We start from the raw sequence: 21,543 nt of genomic DNA, 5'->3' as shown, positions 1-21,543 counted from the left end.
AGTGTACGGTGCCAGGCAGGGATGCCCACTGTCTCCTCTCCTGTTTATTATTAGGGAAGATAACAAATTAAAGGGTACTAACTTAAAAAAAATTCCACTACAAAATTAGAGCGTATGCCGATGATTTAATTTGTATAATTGAGGACCCTATAAATACAATAAAGGATTGGGTAGACAAAATTAGAAAATTTGGAGAAGTCTCAGGATTGTCAAGATTCTTGTTTTGTGAAAGGATGTCTCAGTGCTAGGGTGCAACAGAATCATCCTCACCCAATTTGTTTGCATTACGAATTCACACAACGGACACAGAAAAGCCAACATGGGGGAAAGGAGAAAGGATCTAAACAATGTTTACGGTTACAACTAAATGCGATGTTGTTTCAGGCAGTAGTATCCTGACACTAAGATTGGGTGTCCTTTTACCGGCTTGATCTCAGACCATTCCTTGGCGTTGTCTTCTTCTAAGATGATCCCGGCCACCTGCACATAATGCTGCCCAAGCGCCTCCAGCGCCTCCAGCTCTTCCGGCTCCTCCGCTTCCACAGAAGAGACTGAGACCTCCTTCAACACCTGGAAGACCCCCAGAAGGCCACCTGCATCCAGAGGTGGAGGCTCCGCGCTCAACAGGACCTTCTCCACTGCTCCGAGGACTCCGGCCGCGGCCGAAGCATTCAAGCTTTGGACGTCAGCCTGGAAAACGTTTGCAGGGATCTGAAAGAAGCCCTGTTTTTATTATTCTACTCATCGTGGTCTTGCTTTTCTCCCACCGACGGGACTCAAGGTGGATAACAATACACTACAAGCCCTCGGGTGCATCTACTAGGCATGTCCGATTGATGAAAAAAAGTTTCAATTCTCGTTTCTAAAGTAGGGGGTGCTGGCGCTTCGATATAGAAAGTATTTCCGATTTTTTCACCCAAAAATTTCGGATATTTCCGAAAATTCGTAATGATTCTAAATGTTTCTAAAATGGCGGACGCGCATGCGCATTCGCTACACACCGGGCTTGTATGGCAATCTTCCATGTGGACGCAGAGGACGTTAGCCCCCACCTTTGCGTCCATCGTGGAAGCTTCTGATTGGCCGGGGAGTGGCAGCCAGGTTAGGCTGCGCTAAGCTCCCATTCAAGGTAGGTTTCAGAAACAAATTTTTAAAAAATATTTTTAAATATATATTTTTAAAAATTTTATGGGGGGAAAAAATTAACGAATTAGAGAAAGGTCCAACAATGGTTCGAATTACATTGCTGGTTGCGCTGTGAGACAATGTCTCGGAATGCGTATCAAAAAGTGAGAACAATCCGAAATAATTCCGATATACAATTCAAAACGATTTTTTGGACATGTCTAGCATCTACACAGTCAAATTAATGCAATTTGGCACCACTTTGCATTTAACTGCTATGGAACTATAGAAGTTGTAGCTTTACAAGGCCTTCAGCCTTCTTTTCCAAAGGGTGATGGTGTCTCCACAAACTACTAACCCCAGCCATGCTGGTTCAGGTGGTGTCAACGTGCATTAATTACACCATGTTGTTGTAGTTGAAACCCTTGGCTCTGTCCCAACTCTGTGATTTGAATGAGACCCACTATCTTAGACTTACCACGGTTACGTTCGCCCGCATGTTGACCTGCGCAATGAGCGGAGGGACAGGCTGGGACTGCATTTCTTTCAGCCGGAAATAAAGATCTGGGGAGGAAAAGTGACAAGACAATACAAGCCGTGGTGCAAAGTCTGACAAGGCCTTACTACTACGTTGGAGTTTATACTTTCCCCAGACTTGCCTCTATCCTTTATCAGTGAGCATGAGCAAAATGGATGCAATGTGAGCACCTTCTTCGCAATGTTTATGTGAATAGGTTGGAAGTTACTGTCTACCTCTGGAGGAGACCTGGATTTCCAACCTCTTGTCCTCACTGGACTTCAGTCCCCAGAATTTTGAGCCAACAAAATGGTCAAGGATGCTGGGAACTGATGTCCGAAACCTCTTGAGAGCTTTTGCCCTAGATGGGAATCCTCCTGGAGAAACTGAACATTGACCCATTCCAGACGAGAACGTTTCTATGACCAACCTGTAGACTCGTTCCCGTTAAGCTTCATCATACCTTTTGAGTAGAGGCAAACGAAAGGCTGAGGACGGAGGCAAGAGATGGAACGGACACTCCCATGAGGGACTTCCAGGACTTGGCATTCTTCCGTGGGTCCTGAGGAAACACAAGAATGTTGTCTTATATGCTGACAGACAATTGTACATATAGGCTTTTCACATCTTTGGCATCTTGGAAACTTGTGCTCAGTGCCGGCCACTGGGGGGTGCTGTTGCTCCATTTCCCTGCTGAAGATCTTTGTAAATTTCCTCCTTGACCCAATCGGCTGAATTTTTATGACATTTCCTTATGAGTGCCTTAAAATACCTCCCCGCTTTTGAGCAGTACCTATTTGTTCACCAATCTAGATCCTACAGACACAGCCACGAGCGAGGGAGGGAGGCTTACCTGGGCAGGTGAGCTGCACCGTGGCTTCCTCGACACTCGCTTCCACCTCGAGGATGTCACGGCTCCAGCCAAACACCAGCCCTTCGGTGACAGGGACGCAGGAGCGCACCTTCTCCACCTGCTCCTTGCTGAGGACGCGGTGCCACACGTGGAGGCCGGTGAGGTTCCCGCTGAAGGACTCTTTCTCCTTGAAGGCCCCTCCGAGAGAGTCCTGGTCCTGACCAATGATGAAGGTCCCGTGCGCGTTGACAGTGTGGGACACGGAGAGCCCCACGGACGAGGCCTTCTCCTTCCCGTCGGCATAGACGGCCCACGTCCCGTTGCGCTGCTGCCACACGACGCAAAAGTGGTGCCATCGCCCGTCGGCCCGGAACACCGGCAGGTACGGGGAATGGTGCCCGTGGAGGATGACGGCGAAGCGGACAAAGCCGTCCTCATCCTTGAATCCACGAAGCTGGAACTCATTGATGAAGGCCGAGACAGCGTAGGAGAAGACGGTGGAGATCTCGGTGGCTCGCTGATCCCATTGGAGGTGCGCACAAGCGCTCACGGCCGGCATTGCTGGGAAGTCGGACAAGACTTTCACAAACTTGGTGTCCGTTTTGTTCTGGAACATCAAGATGGGCATGGAGTGGATTCCTAGTGTGTGTGAGAGAGAAAGACAGAAAGAAGAACATCTAAGAAATCATGGCTAACACTCAAGTCCCCATCATCTGTAGTCCAAATGCCCAGAGAGACCTTGAGTCTCATCTAGGATACTCTTCTCATCTTCTCAATTAAAATTCCCATTTGTGAGGATTCTTTTGTTGGGAATAACCCTGGACTACTCAAGTCTAAATGTAGTCAGATAGATGATAGAGTTAGATTGAGAGAATCCTTTCGCCGTTTCCAAATCATGCCTAGATAGGATTCACCATTGTTTCCTGCTTCCCATCCTATTTAGGTCAGCCCATCCTTTGATGTTTCTAGAAATGTGATCTCTCCTAGGGCTTTGATGTAACTTCCCCAATTTGGCCTTTGGAATGTTTATGGCCCTAGAGAAGAAGCAACCCACGAGGCTTGGTCGCCATTCCAGCTTCCTGCTTTGATCTGTCCTCTATTAGTCAAGATGTAGCTATCTAGACCTTCGTTATTTTGATCTGTCTATGTGTAGTAGAACAGGATAGATTAGATAGTTAGCTCCAAACCTTTTCTATCCATCAATGGATTTCTTTTTACCTCAACAAATGCTTTTAAACTTTAAAGCTAATTTTGCTTCCCTTTGCCTTCCTGAAGACACAGAGGCCTTCCAAAACTCACTCCGTGTAAGTCTCATCGCTGCAATTTTTACTCTGCTATTTTAATGGGAATTTACCTCATGAAGAGGGTGATTGGAGCTTAACGGCTCATCCATTCCCAACATTTTTAAAGTAAACATGGGTTGGCCGTGAACATTTATTTGCTTAAGCTGCAGTGTGTTGCACAAACATAACTAGAAACCTCTGATTCTTACATGAAATGAGAAGCGTATCCTACACTTTCGTACAAATGAATTCATGAGACAGGTTGTAAACCCTCCCATATATTTCATTGTTATTCCAGTTTATGAATGTGTCCATATCTCTGAATTGCAGTGTTGCGGAATGATGCGCGGCTTAAAAGTGTATCACCGACGCAAAATGTTTGGAAAGCTCTGTCGAAGAGGAAGAGTGGAATAAGAAAATGTGAGGATAATACTCATGACGAAGGAAAGAAACCAAGGTGTCCGCAAGAGAGGGCAGGGAGCTCAGCGGACACCCGCCAGTGTCCTTACTCACGCCTGTGCCGTGGCCTCCGCAGGTAGACCTCCTCATCCTTTAACCAGACGGCATCCTGGATTTGGTGAGAGCGCAGCTTCTTGCCCAGAGATGCCACTTCGCTGTCCCGGGTCTCGGAGGGCAAGTGAGCAAAACGCTGCCGGCAATACCCGTCCGCGTGCCACCAGTCTAGAGCGGAAGAGACGAATTCAAACACCTCCCCGAATGTCTCGATGATCAGGCCGTCGGAGGCAGAACCTGGGAAGGGAAAAAGTAGGCGAAAGAAGAAAGTGTGGAAGCAACCTGTTATGGGAGCAAGGCTGTCCCAAGTATTTCGCTGCCTGAGGCGAAGCAGCACGCTGCATCCAAGGACCTGATCACATTAGGAAATAGCCCGTTTCTGAGACTGAGAATGACTAGACTTAATGTCTGGGGAAAACCTTTACCTTTACTAGAGGGTGTTTTGAATGGATTGGGAGGAGTCCAATCCATATATACGCTCCACTTGCCTCATTTCCTACAGACCTCTGAACAAACTTCTGAGGATGCTCACCACAGATGCAGGTGAAACGCCAGGAAAGAATGCTATGTGCCTGAAAAACTCACAGAAACCCATGGAAGCCTTTGACAACACAGTTCAATGCATCAACGCACAGCTTTGGGTCACAAACCTTTTGCAGTCTGGTTTTCGGCAGGGATGGTGAAGCCCAAAGTGTTCCTTGAGGGAATGCCAATCTGAAAGAAAACAGCCATAGTAATTTTTGCTATTCTATTGGGAAATGAGCACGCAAAGATACTGTGGGACTTCCGAATCCAGACTGACAAAGTTCTGGAACACAACACACCAGACATCACAGTTGTGGAAAAGAAAAAGGTTTGGATCATTGATGTCGCCATCCCAGGTGACAGTCGCATTGACGAAAAACAACAGGAAAAACTCTGCCGCTATCAGGACCTCAAGAGTGAACTGCAAAGACTCTGGCAGAAACCAGTGCAGGTGGTCCCGGTGGTGATGGGCACATTGGGTGCCATGCCAAAAGATCTCAGCCGGCATTTGGAAACAACAGACATTGACAAAATCACGATCTGCCAACTGCAAAAGGCCACCCGACTGGGATCTGTGCACATCATCCGAATATACATCACACAGTCCTAGACACTTGGGAAGTGTTCGACTTGTGATTTTGTGATATGAAATCCAGTATGTCTATCTTGTTTGCTGTGTCATACAATAAAATAATAATAATAACAATATGACAGCCAGCACATATATCTCGTTTGCTTTGTTATACTGTGTCTTTGTGTCAATAATAATAATAATAATAATAATAATAATAATTTGATTGAAGTCAAAAATCAGAAACTCCTCAATGCATAGCAGACAAAAAACCAGTACAAGAAAACCGCACTACAAACTAGAGCTGACAGCTGGCACAACAAAACAGACTTAACTAATATTATCACCCAGGCATGGGCAAACTTCAGCCCTCCAGGTGTTTTGGACTTCCACAATTCCACCGCCTGTTATTGGAAAGTGTAAAATTACTACTGTTTGGTGGCTTCGGATAGAAATAGTTATGTTACGATGGAAATAATAATAGTAATAACAATATGACAGCCAGCACATATATCTCATTTGCTTTGTTATACTGTGTCTTTGTGTCAATAATGATGATGATAATAATAATAATAATAATAATAATAATAATTTGATTGAAGTCAAAAATCAGAGACTCCTCAATGCACAGGAGACAAAAAATCAGTACAAGAAAACCGCACTACAAACTAGAGCTGACCAGCTGCACAACAAAACATTGCATGGAAAGTGCAATAAATCAGGCAAACTCACCAGAAAGCCAAGGAGCCAAGCTATGCGCAGCATGCTGACCGGCCGGCGGACTTCCATGCTGCTCTGTCCGGAGCAAAGAGAGAAATGCGCCGCTCCAATGTGCCGTCTAGACCTGTTGACGGTCCTCCTCCTCCCACCGAAGGAGGCTTGTTCTGTGCCAGCAGCTCTTCCTTTGGCTAAGGATGGATCTAAAGCAAAAGGACACCTTTGACATGCCTTGCCCAGGATATATATGATATTCTCCAAAACCCGAATTGGTTGAGACTCGACAATGAGATATTCATTGGAAAATTAGAGCCAAATGTGCTGCATGATGTCCCTCAAGTTTGGGCATCTTAATAAACTTTTCCCACTAATTAGGAAATGGCTTTGATGAGCCGGGAACAAAAGTTGTGTTACATAGTGCAGGCTGTTAGGAATGGTGGGAGTTGCAGTCCGAAACACCCCGAGGGCCCAAGTTTGCCCATGCCAACTTCTGTGTCTTCGTAATGAAAGAATAGCAACTGTGGTTGTTAAAAAGGGGATTTTTTCAAGCCAAAAAAGAAAGCACAGTCCCGCGGGAGTTTCCGATCTGAGGCAAGAGCGATGAAACACAGATCCTCACAGAGAGGGGTCTTTGCCGCACAACAAAGACTCCTGAGCATGGGAAGGCGCAAGGTCTTGCGCATTGTGAGGTTTCCTCCTTTCCCGCTTGGAGTTGGCAGCTCAAAGGCAGGCCGGGCAAAGTAAAATGCTACCCATAATAAGAAGCTACGGATGGTTGAGCCTGTGTGATGTTTCCCTGCGAGAAAGAGAGAAAGAGATGGCAGCGCATTGCCATTCAGCTTTGCCACAGCAACCGTGGCTCCTCGCCGTGGGAGGGATGCTTTGGCTGCACCTCGGATTCGGCCTTTTGTTCTGCCCTGGGACGGAGGCCATTAGCGCATCACAGCGCCCATAAATCTCCCTTGGAGGCAAAGAAAAAGAGAAAAGGGAAAGAAATGGGCCCTTAGCAGCCCTGATGTTTGGACCCCTGAGTCATCCGTATTGCGCCAAATTGCTATGTGTGTGTGTGTAAAGAAATCCTTGCAAAGTTGCTTGCAAAAGATCTCTGCAAAAAGGGAGCTGAGCTTTGTATCGGTTTGCTGGCAGATGGCTGGGTTTGTCAGTTGGGAATCTGAGCTTGCAGGGAGAGCACAGAAAAGACAGGCTCTCTAGCTACGGTCAAGTAGCAGTTTGAATATGCTATGCTGGATATATTGATTGCTGATTGATTAGTTATTGATCCTATATAACTACAAGGACATTGTACGATTGCTGAACTGTTTACTTAACTTCAACTCAACAAGTAAAGTTCCTTTGTTCTTTCAATTCCTCTGCCTGGTCTGAGTCTTTTGCACATGGTGTTAACTGGACGCTACTGGTTCCGCTATACACACTCGCTAACAATCCGCACACAGAAAGAACGGCAGTCCGACCTCCCGGGGGCCTCGTAGTAGGCGCTCCGGATTCCGGAAAATGTTGCCTTCGGAAAACGAGGCCGGAGGCAGTGCGCCCACCCCAAAGCAATGGCTTTTTTGGTCCCCAATGTTGCACTCTGGCCGTGAGACATCCCGTGGGCCATGCCAATGTGTGGGTTGGCCCAAGGTCGGACTCGCTTTGGATGCAAGATGCTTGTCCTTCTCCGAAAGGAGGCAAGTCCCTTGACAACCTGTTTGCGTTTTGCATTCCTAGGTCACGGATGCCACTTTGGATTCACAGCCTGGTTGGGAAGGAGGAGAAGAAGCAGCCTGCTCCTAGCACATGGACTTGGGCTTGGATGAATTCCCCCCTTTGTGCACTAACTAATATTATAACCCAGGCATGGGCAAACTTCAGCCCTCCCGGTGTTTTGGACTTCCACAATTCCTTAACCGCCTGTTATAGGAAAGTGTAAAATTACTACTGTTGTTTGGTGGCTTTGGATAGAAATAATTATGTTACAATGGAAATAATAATAATAATACGAAAGCCAGCACATATATCTCTTTTGCTGTGTTATAGTGGGATCGCTTAAGTAAGTATGTTATACTGTGTCTTTGTGTCAATAATAATAATAATAACACAGACAAAGAATCAGTACAAGAAAACCGCACTACAAACTAGAGCTGACATCTGGCACAACAAAACATTGCATGGAAAGTTCCTTGACAAAATTGAAGGAAAAGCTGACAAGGAGAAGACCTGGCGATGGCTCACGAATGGGACCCTGAAGAAGGAGACAGAAGGCCTGATCCTTGCAGCCCAGGAGCAAGCCGTCAGGACAAAGGCCATTAATAATAATAATAATAATAATAATAATAATAATAATAATAATAGAAGACCTGGCTCTGGCTCACGAATGGGACCCTGAAGAAGGAGGCAGAAGGCCTGATCCTTGCAGCCGAGGAGCAAGACATCAGGACAAAGGCAATTCAGGTCAAGGTCGAAAAATCAGCTGATGACCCAAAATGCAGACTGTGCAAGGAAACCGACGAAACCATGGATCATCTCCTCAGCTGCTGTAAGAAAATTGCACAGACAGACTACAAACAGAGGCACAATTACGTGGCCCAAATGATTCATTGGAACTTATGCCTCAAGTACCACCTCCCAGCAGGAAAGAACTGGTGGGATCACAAACCTGCAAAAGTATTGGAAAAAGAGCACACAAAGATACTGTGGGACTTCCGAATCCAGACTGATATGATCCAGCTTAAAATACTTACATGATTTGGGCTCTGTCTGTGTCTGTGTGTACAATGAATGAATGATGGGAGTTGTAGTCCTCCCACATCCAAATCGCACCATGAATCCCACCAACAATGGATCTGGACCGAACTCCATGCACATACCCATCATAATCCAAATTAAAATACTTATAGGTTTGTTTTTGTTTTGTTTTGGGGGGGAATTTGATAGAGGATAATGGGACTTGGAGTCCGCCCAGATCAAGGCTACATCTCTGAGAATCCTTACCAACTCTGGGTATTGACACTATGATTAGTATGGAATAAGAAGCTAAGCTTTGAGTAGTAACCTCTTCCTACTTTTTCCTATGGAGTTGGCACACACTTTCTCTCTCTCTCTCTCTTTCTGCACAATAAGGTTTTGTTGAGTGTTTGATTCCCTTCCCCGTCACAATCCCACAAATGCCAAGGGCCATTTAACAAGCTCCCACGGATGCGCTGGGTTTAATCTTTCCCTTCCAGGCCCTTTGCATTGTCCGGCCCTGAAAAGCCGTGGCTCGGAGGCGCTGCCATTAATTGCCGGTTTTATGTTTTCCCGTGACAGGTACATTGTCTGCTGGAACAGGCGCCATTGTCCCTTCTGCGCAGCAGGACACCAGCTGTTGATACGGGGCCCGAGCCTTTCAGCAACAACGGAGGCCTGCCCGCCGCTTCCGTCTTCCAAGCCATCTCCCCAAACAGCACTGAGCAACGAAGGGATTCGTGGGAAAAGAGGTGCGCCAACACCATGTCCCCCACATCTTCACCAAGAGCATCAAGCACAAAGGTAGACTACACTCAAATCAGAATATAACCCATGCTATAGAATTCTTGTGCAGGGTTGTGGAAGATGGATTGGGAGGAAAAGGAGGAGAATCAACTATGACTTTAGCACTTCATCCCACAGTGACTTTAGCACTTCATCCCACGGTGACTTTAGGACTTTATCCCATAGTGATTTTAGTACTTCATCCCACGGTGACTTTAGGACTTCATCCCACGGTGACTTTAGGACTTCATCCCACGGTGACTTTAGGACTTCATGTCACGGTGACTTTAGGGCTTTATCCCACGGTGACTTTAGGACTTTATCCCACTATGACTTTAGGACTTCCTTCCATGGTGACTTTAGGACTTCATCCTATGGAGACTATAGGACTTCATCCTACTATGACTTTAGGACTTTATCCCACTGTGACTTTAGGACTTTATCCCATAGTGACTATAGCCCTTCATCCCACAGTGACTTTAGGACTTTATCCCACAGTGACTTTAGGGCTTTATCCCACAGTTACTTTAGGACTTCATCCCACGATGACTTTAGGACATTATCCCACGGTGACTTTATGACTTCCTTCCATGGTGACTTTAGGACTTTATCCCACGGTGACTTTAGGAGTTCATCCCACGGTGACTTTAGGACTTTATCTCACGGTGACTTTAGGACTTTATCCCACAGTGACTTTAGGACTTCATCCCACAGTGACTTTAGGACTTTATCTCACGGTGACTTTAGGGCTTTATCCCACAGTGACTTTAGGACTTTATTCCACTATGAATTCAGGGCTTTATCCCACGGTGACTTTAGGACTTTATCCCATGGTGACTTTAGGACTTTATTCCATAGTGATTTTAGCACTTTATCCCACGGTGACTTTAGGGCTTTATCTCACGGTGACTTTAGGACTTCATCCCACTATGACTTTAGGATTTTATCCCACTATGACTTTAGGACTTTATCCCACTATGACTTTAGGACTTCATCCCACTGTGATTTTAAGACTTCATCCCATGGTGACTTTAGGACTTCATCCCACTATGACTTTAGGACTTTATCCCACGGTGACTTTAGGACTTTATCCCAAAGGACTTTATCCCACTATGACTTTAGGACTTCATCCCACTGTGATTTTAAGACTTCATCCCATGGTGACTTTAGGACTTCATCCCACTATGACTTTAGGACTTTATCCCACGGTGACTTTAGGACTTTATCCCACGGTGACTTTAGGACTTTATCCCACAGGACTTTATCCCACAGTGACTTTAGGACTTCATCCCACGATGACTTTAGGACTTCATCCCATGATGAATTCAGGGCTTTATCCCACGGTGACTTTAGGACTTCATCCTATGAGATAACTAACATGTTTGAGACCGTAGGATTTCCCTTAAGCTTCGCCACACAGCGTTTGGGAAATAAATGGAAGCTTTTCCTGCCCCTGATTGTTCCCCGGTTGGAGTTTGTGTTTCTTGGCAGCCTTTAAAAGTGCAGCATTTGCCCTTTTGCCGAGGCCGTGGGCTTGTTCTTTGCCTGGAAGCCCTTTGTCTTTGCTGGCAGGGAGCCGAAGAACTTGGACGGACGGTTGCAAAAACCCCACAGAATTGCTCTCTTTTTCCCCCCTTTTTATTATTTTGGCTGGAAAGTGCTTGGAGAGTTTGCTTCCTTTGGACTACAACTCCCAGGGATAAGTCTCCCTAATGGGGATTCTGGGTGCTGTACATCAACTGCACCCAAGGCATCTTTACCCAGTTCTGACTGACAACTCTACTCACATTTGTATGTTTTCGAACTGCCAGGTTGGCAGGAGCTAGGCCTAACAGCGGGAGCTCACTCGGTCAAATTCGAACTGCCAACCTTCAGGACAGCAGTTCAGCAGCACAAGGGCTTAACCCATTGTGTCCCTAGAGAAGTTCTGTCCTGAATTCATAAGGCCTCAGAGGACCGCGTCCGGACTGCGGGCCTTGTTTTGGGGTATTTATTAGGCATGTCCGATCGATGAAAAAAATGTTTCAATTCTCGTTTCTAAAGTAGGGGGCGCTGGCGCTTCGATATAGAAAGTATTTCCGATTTTTTCACCCAAAAATTTCAGATATTTCCGAAAATTCGTAATGATTCTAAATGTTTCTAAAATGGCGGACGCGCATGCGCAATCGCAAAAAAAAAGGAACCGGGGGGGACTTTTACAGGGCTCTCCTGCCCTCATTTCTTGAGCTATCCTCATCAACTCTAGCCCCCACCTTTGCGTCCATCGTGGAAGCTTCTGATTGGCCTGGGAGTGGCAGCCATGTTAGGCTGTGCTAAGCTCCCATTCTAGGTAGGTTGCAGAAACAATTTTTTTTTAAAAAAAATTTTTTAAAAAATATATTTAAAAATTTTTTTTTGGGGGGGGGGAATTAACGAAACATTAAGAGACAATTAGAAAATGGGCCAACAATGGTTCGAATTACATTGCCGATTGCGCTGTGAGACAACGTCTCGGAATGCGTATCAAAAAGCGAGAACAATCCAAAATAATTCCGATATATGATTCAAAACGATTTTTTGGACATGTCTAGTATTTAGTATCCGTCCCTATTTCTCTCTGCTCGGCAACTTCAGTCTGGAAGAACGCTTCACACTCACAGAGACACACGGGGAGAAGACGCCGATTTGTTCAAAAGCGAGGGACATTTCGACGGGATAATGAACACCGGCGCCCAAAGCGAAGCTCCGCGGGAGGCAGCCGAGAGAAGGCAGCGACGTTTCCAGATCAAATATTTGGGCAAAGCACCCGCTCGCTGCGACTCTGCTTGGGTTTCGCCCACATGCCGGGCGAGATGATTTTCCGGCGGCTCCGAGACAGGCTCAGTCGGTTGCAGCTCCTTTGTGTGTGAGTGGAAAACCAGTCTTAATCTGGTCTTCCCAAATGATGGAACTCTAATGTATTCTAATGTCTATCGAGTCCAGTATTTTCGAGGTGTAGGAAACGGATGCTTCGGCAGGTGGTGCTCAAGCGCCAGGCAGGCCCCCCGCTTTGAAGTCGAGCCATGCTTTACCTGTACATCTGCAAGAGACCCGGCCACATACCTGGGAGGATAGGAAGAGAGGCAGCGCCATTACTAGAAGGTAAAATAATAATCGCAGGACAGCTGCTTCGTTGTCAAGGACCAAGAGGGAAATAAAGCCGTTGTCCCTTCCAGCGAAAACCTGCTGTTGGGGTTTTCCCCAGGCGCCTCGCCGCCAACTGCTCCGCCGCTCGGATGCCAATCCGATGCTTATGCCTGCAATTCACCCCAGAGAGAGAGGAGTTTAACTTCATCAAGTGAAGAGCGAGGAGGGAGGGGAGGGAAAGAAGAAGACACGGAACGAAACGGATGTTGAAACAAGAGCATCTGGCGGCGCGTTACATATGGCGGAGAGGGAGCTGCAAGGCAGGGACACCTCCAGGTAGGAAGGGACACCACGTTCCGCGCATCTCTCTTTCTCGTCCCACCGTGCCGAGAAAGAGAAGGACTTGAAAGCCCTGGACGAGAGCTGTCACCTTTGGGAGAGGTCAGCTACAAGGCGAACTTAATATCACATCGTTCCATGCTTCCAACATGACTTGGTCTCGGGCAAGAAAGCCCCATCACATTTCTGAAAAGTCTCTCAAATGCTCTATTCTACTCGTTGGCAGGGTTGGGGGCAAAATGGGTGAGCCCATAGGCAGTTTGGTGCAAAGCTGTAGTAAATAAAGGCTCTTCTTCACAGGCCCTAAAAGGCGGAAGTTACCGGGTTAAAAGGGGAAGCAGTGGCTAAATTGTTAGCAGGTGTGTGTATAGCGGAACCAGCAGCGTCCAGTTAACACCATGTGCAAAAGACTCAGACCAGGCAGAGGAATTAAAAGAACAAAGAAACTTTACTTGTTGAGTCAAATAAACAGTTCAGCAACCGTACAATGTAGTTGCATAGGATCAATAACTAATCAATCAGCATTCAATATATCCAGCATAGCATATTTAAAACTGCTACTTGACCATAGCTAGAGAGCCTGTCTTTTCTGTGCTCTCCCTACAAGCCCAAATTACCAACTGACAAAACCAGCCATCTGCCATCAAACCGATACATTGTTTGAGGCGTGGCTTGCCTCTGCAAAAAGCTGAGCTCCCTTTTTGCAGGCAGCTTTGCAAGGATTTCTTTACACACACACACATAGCAATTTGGCGCCATATATATTATACTAGAAGTAAATCCGTGCTGATTCGCAGCAACGGACGAAAAACACGTGTTAAAAAGGTGTGCTTAAATCCCGATCCTGGCTGGGCTGGGGCAAAATTGGTGAATCCATAGGCAGTTTGGTGCAAAGCTGTAGTAAATAAAGGCTCTTCTTCACAGGCCCTAAAAGGCAGAAGTTATCGGGTTAAAAGAGGATGCGGTGGCTAAATGATACTAGCAGTAAATCCGTGCTGATTCGCAGCAACGGACGAAAAACACGTGTTAAAAAGGTGTGCTTAAATCCCGATCCCGGCTAGGCTGGGGCAAAATGGGTGAGTCCATAGGCAGTTTGGTGCAAAGCTGTAGTAAATAAAGGCTCTTCTTCACAGGCCCTAAAAGGCGGAAGTTACTGGGTTAAAAGGCGAGGCGATGGCTAAATGACACTAGAAGTAAATCCGTGCTGATTTGCAGCAACGGATGAAAAACATGTGTTAAAAAGGTGCGCTTAAATCCCAATCCTGGCTGGAAAATGCACGCCTTTGCATCACTGTCTATCCCAGCAGTCATGCAAAACACGTGTTTTCCTTCCCTTCCTTTTCTCCTGTATATTATGCTCCAGTGCATGTGCGCTTTTAAAAAGCCCAAAACAGCAGATTGGGCTCTCAAATGGACACATAGGAAGCACAAACTGAGAGTAAATAGAACTCTTTGAAGTTCTTTATTTCGCCTTCAATCTTGTTCCGATGCAAAGGAAGCCTGTGAGGACGGCCCAATTCCGGGATTTACAAGTCTATATGGAGACCCGCACTCAGATCCCAGGATTTTAAACCCAGATTTTGTCACGGTCTGGAGGAGCCCAAACGCTAGGAGTGTTTTGTGAAGGTTCTGGGAAAACTAACGATCTGAAACACTTTACTTATCCCGTGGGATAAAGTCCTATGATGATGGTGAGGAGACATTTGATGTTTTATGTATGTATACTTGTTTTGCATTTGTAAGCCGCCCTGAGACCCTGCAGGGAGGTAGAGGCGGGGTTCAAGAATAAAATTATTATTATTATTATTATTATTATTATTATTATTATTATTATTACTATTTTATTATGACACAGCAAACAAGATAGATATGCTGGATTTCGTATCACAAAATCACAACTCGAACACTTCCCAAGTGTCTAGGACTGTGTGATGTATTATTATTATTATTATTATTATTATTATTATTATTATTATTATTATTTTATATCTAGGACTGTGTGATGTATTTTCGGATGATGCGCGCAGATCCCAGCAGGGTGGCCTTTTGCAGTTGGCAGATCGTAATTTTGTCAATGCCTATTGTTTCCAAATGCCGGCTGAAATCTTTCGGCACGGCACCCAGTGCGCCCATCACCACCGGGACCACCTGCACTGGTTTCTGCCAGAGTCTTTGAAGTTCAATCTTGAGGTCCTGATAGCGGCTGAGTTTTTCCTGTTGTTTTTCGTCAATGCGACTGTCACCTGGGATGGCGACATCAATGATTCAAACCTTTTTCTTTTCCACAACTGTGATGTCTGGTGTGTTGTGTTCCAGAACTTTGTCAGTCTGGATTCGGAAGTCCCACAGTATCTTTGCGTGCTCATTTTCCAATACTTTTGCAGGTTTGTGATCCCACCAGTTCTTTCCTGCAGGGAGGTGGTACTTGAGGCATAAGTTCCAATGAATCATTTGGGCCACATAGTTGTGCCTCTGTTTGTAGTCTGTCTGTGCGATTTTCTTACAGCAGCTGAGGAGATGATCCATGGTTTTCTCGGTTTCCTTGCACAGTCTGCATTTTGGGTCATCAGCTGATTTTTCGATCTTGGCCTTAATTGCCTTTGTTCTGATGGCCTGGGCTGCAAGGATCAGGCCTTCTGTCTCCTTCTCCTCCTCCTCCTCATCCTCCTCCTTCTTCTTCTTCTTCTTCTTATTATCAGTCGGCAAAGAGTGCTGGAGATGGCGCATAGAGTCTCCGCCATCCTTCGTATGCGACCCAGAGAAGAAGCGCTCCTTCGCCACTCCATCCTTGAGTCTGAGCACTAAAGAACAACCACGTTGCGGAACTACGAGTGGAGAGAGATGAGTGTTTAATAAAAGAGTGGCAAGTGCTGATTTGTTTTAAAAACACACACAACAACTTTCATCCCAACCCGGACCCAAACCTGCCTCTGGCTTTGCAACATGCGCTAATCCCGTCCTTGCTCCACCTCTTAATAGATTTCTCGGGGAGCCTGCAAATTGTCCCCAACTTTGCCGAATCCCGGCAGGCGGGGAAGGTCAGCACAGAGGTGCCGGAGTTCGGCGCCAGACGCAGACGGGGTTCGCGCGCACCGCTTGCGCCAGAGGTCTAATTCGGCCAATTAGAGTTTGGCTCCCCGCTTGCCACGTTCCTGCTCGGGGCCATTTGTTTGTAGCCCTTCCTGGGGACACGGCTTCAAGCGCTGCAACCGGCCGGGCCCGCATGCAAGATTTATGCTCTTGCCTTTCGCCCGGAGAGGAACCTGTCACTCAGGCCGGATCTCTCAAGGTGGTGCATAACCTGATGAGATGGAACCGTCAAGGTAGTTTTGAGCAACTTAGACATCTCACTAAGCCAGTGATGGCCAACCTATGACACGCGTGTCAGCACTGACACGCCTAGCCATTTTTGCTGACACGCTGCCGCATGCAGATTGATTGGATGACTATGTCTTTTGTGGCCAAATTTGGTGTGATTTGGTCCAGTAGTTTTGTTGTTTACTCCATGGGAATTATGCACATTATATATAACTAGCAGCAATTGGATAAAAACAATTATTCCTCTCCCTCTAATTAGGACTTTATTTTTCTTTTCTTTTTGTTGTATCAACCTAGAGGCGTGGATGATGGGTTGTGTTGTCAAATTTCGAGGTTGGGGGGCCTGTCGTTTTGTTGTTTTGTTGGTCGCCGTGATGCCATCACTCATCTATATATATAAAAGAGTGATGGCATCACGGCAGCGGACAAAACAACAAAAGTAAACACCCCACGACCTCGAAAATTGACATCACAACCCCTCATCCATGCCTCCAGGTTGATACAATGAAAAGAAAAGAAAAATAAAGTCCTAATTAGAGGGAGAGGAATAATGGTTTTTAACCAATTGCTGCCAGTTAGAAGGCTAAGCTCCGCTCACTTGGTCTCCTAGCAACCCACTCAGCCCAGGGGACCCTTTACTTTAACTAACTACCACCAATTCCTCAATACTTTATTTCCCATACCACCATACTTTGCCACAGCAACACGTGGCCGGGCACAGCTAGTTTATATATATAGATTATATTCTATCTCATTCTATTATTATTCTATTATTGTAGTATATTATCATATTATTACTATTATATTATTATTATATTATTCATTGCTCATGACTACATTGGAACTAGGATAGAGAGAAATCAGCGTGGAAACTGCATAGATCGTTGTACATGGAAATAGTGGTAATAAATAGTTTTTGATTTATTAAATACAGTAGAGTCTCACTTATCCAACACTCGCTTATCCAATGTTCTGGATTATCCAACACATTTTTGTAGTCAATGTTTTCAATATATCGTGATATTTTGGTGCTAAATACGTAAATACAGTAATTACAGCATAACATTACTGTGTATTGAACTACTTTTTCTGACAAATTTGTTGTATAACATGATGTTTTGGGGCTTAATTTGTAAAATCATCACCTAATTTGATGTTTAATAGGCTTTTCCTTAATCCCTCCTTATTATCCAAGATATTCGCTTATCCAAGCTTCTGCCAGCCCGTTTAGCTTGGATAAGCGAGACTCTACTGTATATAAAAGGAGAATGGCATCGCTCCACCGGGCAAAACAACAAAACTAAAGGCCCCCCAACCTAGAAAATTGACAACACAACCCCTCATCCACGTCTCTACGTTCTTACAAACAACCTAAACATCCCTAGTAGAAAACGGCCAGGCTTTGAAGCAGTGAGGCTATTCACTGCAATTCCAATTGGCCATAGCAACGCGTGGCAGGGCACAGCTAGTATAATTATATATAATCTCATTCTATTATTATTCTACTAGCTGTGCCCGGCCACGCGTTGCTGTGGCGTTGTCTGGTGTTGTTGGTGAGAAATTGTTGAGGTAGTGGTGGTATTGAATGTCTGTTGTATGGTTGTCTTTATGTTTAGTATGCATTTGGTTGTTTGTGTACTGTGAAAGTGGTGAGGATAGAGGACACTGTTTATGTTGGATTAGTGAGACTCTACTGTATATTTGTAATCTTATATTATCTGCCTAGAACTGCCCCTTCTACACAGCTGTATAATATGCACACTGAAGTGAATTATCTGGCAGTGTGGACTCAAGATAATCCAGTTCAAAGCAGATAATATAATTTATTTATTTATTTACAGCATTTATATTCCGCCCTTCTCACCCCAAAGGGGACTCACATTACACATATAGGCAAACATTCAATGCCTTTTAACATAGAACAAAGACAAGACAAACATAGGCTCCAAGCGGGCCTCGAACTCATGACCTCCTGGTCATTCATTGCAGCTGGTTGCAGCTGGCTTGCTCTCCCGCCTGCGCCACAGCCCGGATTCTAAATGGGTAATATAGCTGTGTGGAAGGGCCTTGAGTCTACACTGCCATATAATCCAGTTAAAATCAGATAATCTGTATTTTATAGGCAGTGTGGAAGAGGCCTGAGGCCTAACTATGCCTATCCCCTGGACTGAGTAGGTTGCTAGGAGACCAAGTGGGTGGAGCTTAGCCCTCTAACTGGCAGCAATTGGATAAAAACAATTATTCCTCTCCCTCTTATTAGGACTTTATTTTTCTTTTCTTTTTGTTGTATCAACCTAGAGCCGTGGATGATGGGTTGTGTTGTCAAATTTCGAGGTTGGGGGGGCTGTAGTTTTGTTGTTTTGTCCGCTGCCCTGATGCCATCACTCTTTTATATATATAGATTATTGTAGTATATTATCATATTATTACTATTATATTATGATTATATTATTCATTATTCATGACTACATTGAAACTAGAAGAGAGAGAAATCAGCGTGGAAACTGCAAGAGGTGCCATAGATTGTTGTACATGGAAATAGTGGTAATAAATAGTTTTTGATTTCTTAAATAGTTATATATTACCATTATACATTTTTGTTATTTAAACTATACATATTGTGAAATTATGGGGTTTTTTTCTCAAAGGGACACCTTTATTTATTTATTTATTTTCCAAACTTATATGCCGCTACTCCCCTAGGGCTCGGGGCGGCTTACAAGAACAAACTAAAATCAACAATTTAAAAACATCTTAAGAACATCTTTAAAACAGCCTAAAAGAACTCTCACTGAGCAAATCCTGGTCAGAAACAGAGTGAAGACACACAACAACAAGGAGATTGGGAAGGCCTGCGCTCCAAGCATTGCAAACTGTGTGTCGTACAAACATAATGAGCAACCTCTGTTAATGTGGGATTTGTGTATTGATAGTGTTTAAATGAAATTTGTGTCTTGCCTGTATTGCATACTCAGACCTCCTGAGTCTATGGTCCCATCTGCATTGCCATATAATCCAGTTTCTGAATCCAGAAAGCAGTGTAGACTCATAGAGACAAAATTAGATTTGTGTCCCGTGTGAAGAAACGACAAGTATGCCACATGCCAAATGTCGTCAAAGAGTCCATTTAATTGTTAATAGGTTAACAAGAGCGTCAGGCCCTCTTTGCAAAATGTTTGGACGTCCTCCTTCAAGCAGTAGTAACAGTAATAATAATAATAATAATAATAATAATAATAATAATAATAATAATAATAATAATAATAATAAATGCAATTAAGGCCAAGATCAAAAAATCAGCTGATGACCCAAAATGCAGACTGTGCAAGGAAACCGATGAAACCATGGATCATATCCTCAGCTGCTGTAAGAAAATCGCACAGACAGACTACAAACAGAGGCACAACTATGTGGCCCAAATGATTCATTGGAACTTATGCCTCAACAAAACATTGCATGGAAAGTTCCCTGACAAAATTGAAGGAAAAGCTGATAAGGAGAAGACCTGGCTCTGGCTCACGAATGGGACCCTGAAGAAGGAGACAGAAGGCCTGATCCATGCAGCCCAGGAGCAAGCCATCAGAACAAAGGCAATCAAGGCCAAGATTGAAAAATCAGCTGATGACCCAAAATGCAGACTGTGCAAGGAAACCGACAAAATCTCCTCAGCTGCTGTAAGAAAATCTCACAGAAAGACTACAAACAGAGGCACAACTACGTGGCCCAAATGATTCATTGGAACTTATGCCTCAAGTACCACCTCCCTGCAGTAAAGAACTGGTGGGATCACAAACCTGCAAAAGTATTGGAAAATGAGCACGCAAAGATACTGTGGGACTTCCGAATCCAGACTGACAAAGTTCTGGAACACAACACACCAGACATCACAGTTGTGGAAAAGAAAAAGATTTGGATCATTGATGTTGCCATCCCAGGTGACAGTCACATTGACGAAAAACAACAGGAAAAACTCAGCCGCTCTCAGGACCTCAAGACTGAACTTCAAAGACTCTGGCAGAAACCAGGGCAGGTGGTCCCGGTGGTGATCGGCATATTGGGTGCCGTGCCAAAAGATCTCAGCCGGCATTTGGAAACAATAGACATTGACAAAATTACGATCTGCCAACTGCAAAAGGCCACCCTACTGGGATCTGCGCGCATCATCCGAAAATACATCACACAGTCCTAGACACTTGGGAAGTGTTCGACTTGTGATTTTGTGATACGAAATCCAGCATGTCTATCTTGTTTGCTGTGTCATAATAAAATAAAATAAAATAATAATAATAATAATAATAATAGTAGTAGTAGTAATTGACAAAATTACGATCTGCCAACTGCAAAAGGCCACCCTACTGGGATCTGTGCGCATCATCAGAAAATACATCACACAGTCCTAGACACTTGGGAAAGGTTCAACTTGTGATTTTGTGATACGAAATCCAGCATACCTAGTTTGGTGTGTCATACTTCTAATAATAATAATAATAATAATAATAATAATAATAATAATAATAATAATAATAATAATAATAATACTATATTTCTAGACCACCCTCTCTCCTCAGAGGGACTCAGAGCGGTTGACATACATACAAACGGCAAACACTCAACGCCACAACGACTTCACTTAATATCAGAAGTATAGAAAGACGATAACAACAATAATAATTAATTAATAAATAAGTTAAAAATAATAAATAAACATAATATTAATTAGAAAAAAACAATAATTTTTTTTATAGGGGTCGGACTGAGAGTAGGGCCTCCTCCGATGACTGAAGTGCCCGGGATGGTCTGTACAGTATTCAACTCTCCGGATGACTAGGAAAAACACGGGTGTCGCATGAAAAGGCAGGAAACACACCCTCTTGTCCACACTCTTCCCAAAGCTTCCAGGCTGGGGATGATGGGATCGAACACCCAGCACACATCAAACGTGCCGGGTTAATAAAGGCTTTTTGCGGAGAGGATAATTTAGCCGGGCTCATCAATCTCGCTCTCTTTCTTGGATCACAAACAAGCATTTGGGAAGTCGGCAGCTGGTGTTCTCGCAGACGAGCAGTCGCAAAACAGGCAGGATTTAATTGCCTGGAGGTCTCCTGGGCCGGGTCCTGCAAAGACCTTTCCCAGGAATGAGGGAGGTTTAATGAATGGCAGTGACAAC

The 21,543-nt window shown here is 44.7% G+C and overlaps 1 protein-coding gene across 1 annotated transcript in view; it reads right to left on the bottom strand.

Moving 5' to 3' along the window:
- The window catches only part of adgrd2 (adhesion G protein-coupled receptor D2), a 52,217-nt gene extending 45,499 nt beyond the window's left edge, over positions 1-6,718 (bottom strand). The window contains exons 1-7 of the mRNA XM_062959324.1: positions 6,120-6,718; positions 4,942-5,005; positions 4,292-4,528; positions 2,496-3,134; positions 2,106-2,204; positions 1,604-1,689; positions 424-711 (exon numbers count right to left, since the gene is read on the bottom strand). Coding sequence (XP_062815394.1) covers positions 424-711; positions 1,604-1,689; positions 2,106-2,204; positions 2,496-3,134; positions 4,292-4,528; positions 4,942-5,005; positions 6,120-6,176 — 1,470 coding nt within the window. The 5' untranslated portion in view covers positions 6,177-6,718. The remainder of the gene's footprint in view (positions 1-423; positions 712-1,603; positions 1,690-2,105; positions 2,205-2,495; positions 3,135-4,291; positions 4,529-4,941; positions 5,006-6,119) is intronic.
- Positions 6,719-21,543: the final 14,825 nt, after the last annotated feature.

This window comes from Anolis carolinensis, unplaced genomic scaffold (assembly GCF_035594765.1).
Source record: "Anolis carolinensis isolate JA03-04 unplaced genomic scaffold, rAnoCar3.1.pri scaffold_7, whole genome shotgun sequence".
Classification (NCBI taxonomy): Eukaryota; Metazoa; Chordata; class Lepidosauria; order Squamata; family Dactyloidae; genus Anolis; species Anolis carolinensis.
This window is presented reverse-complemented; position numbering and strand designations above follow the sequence as displayed.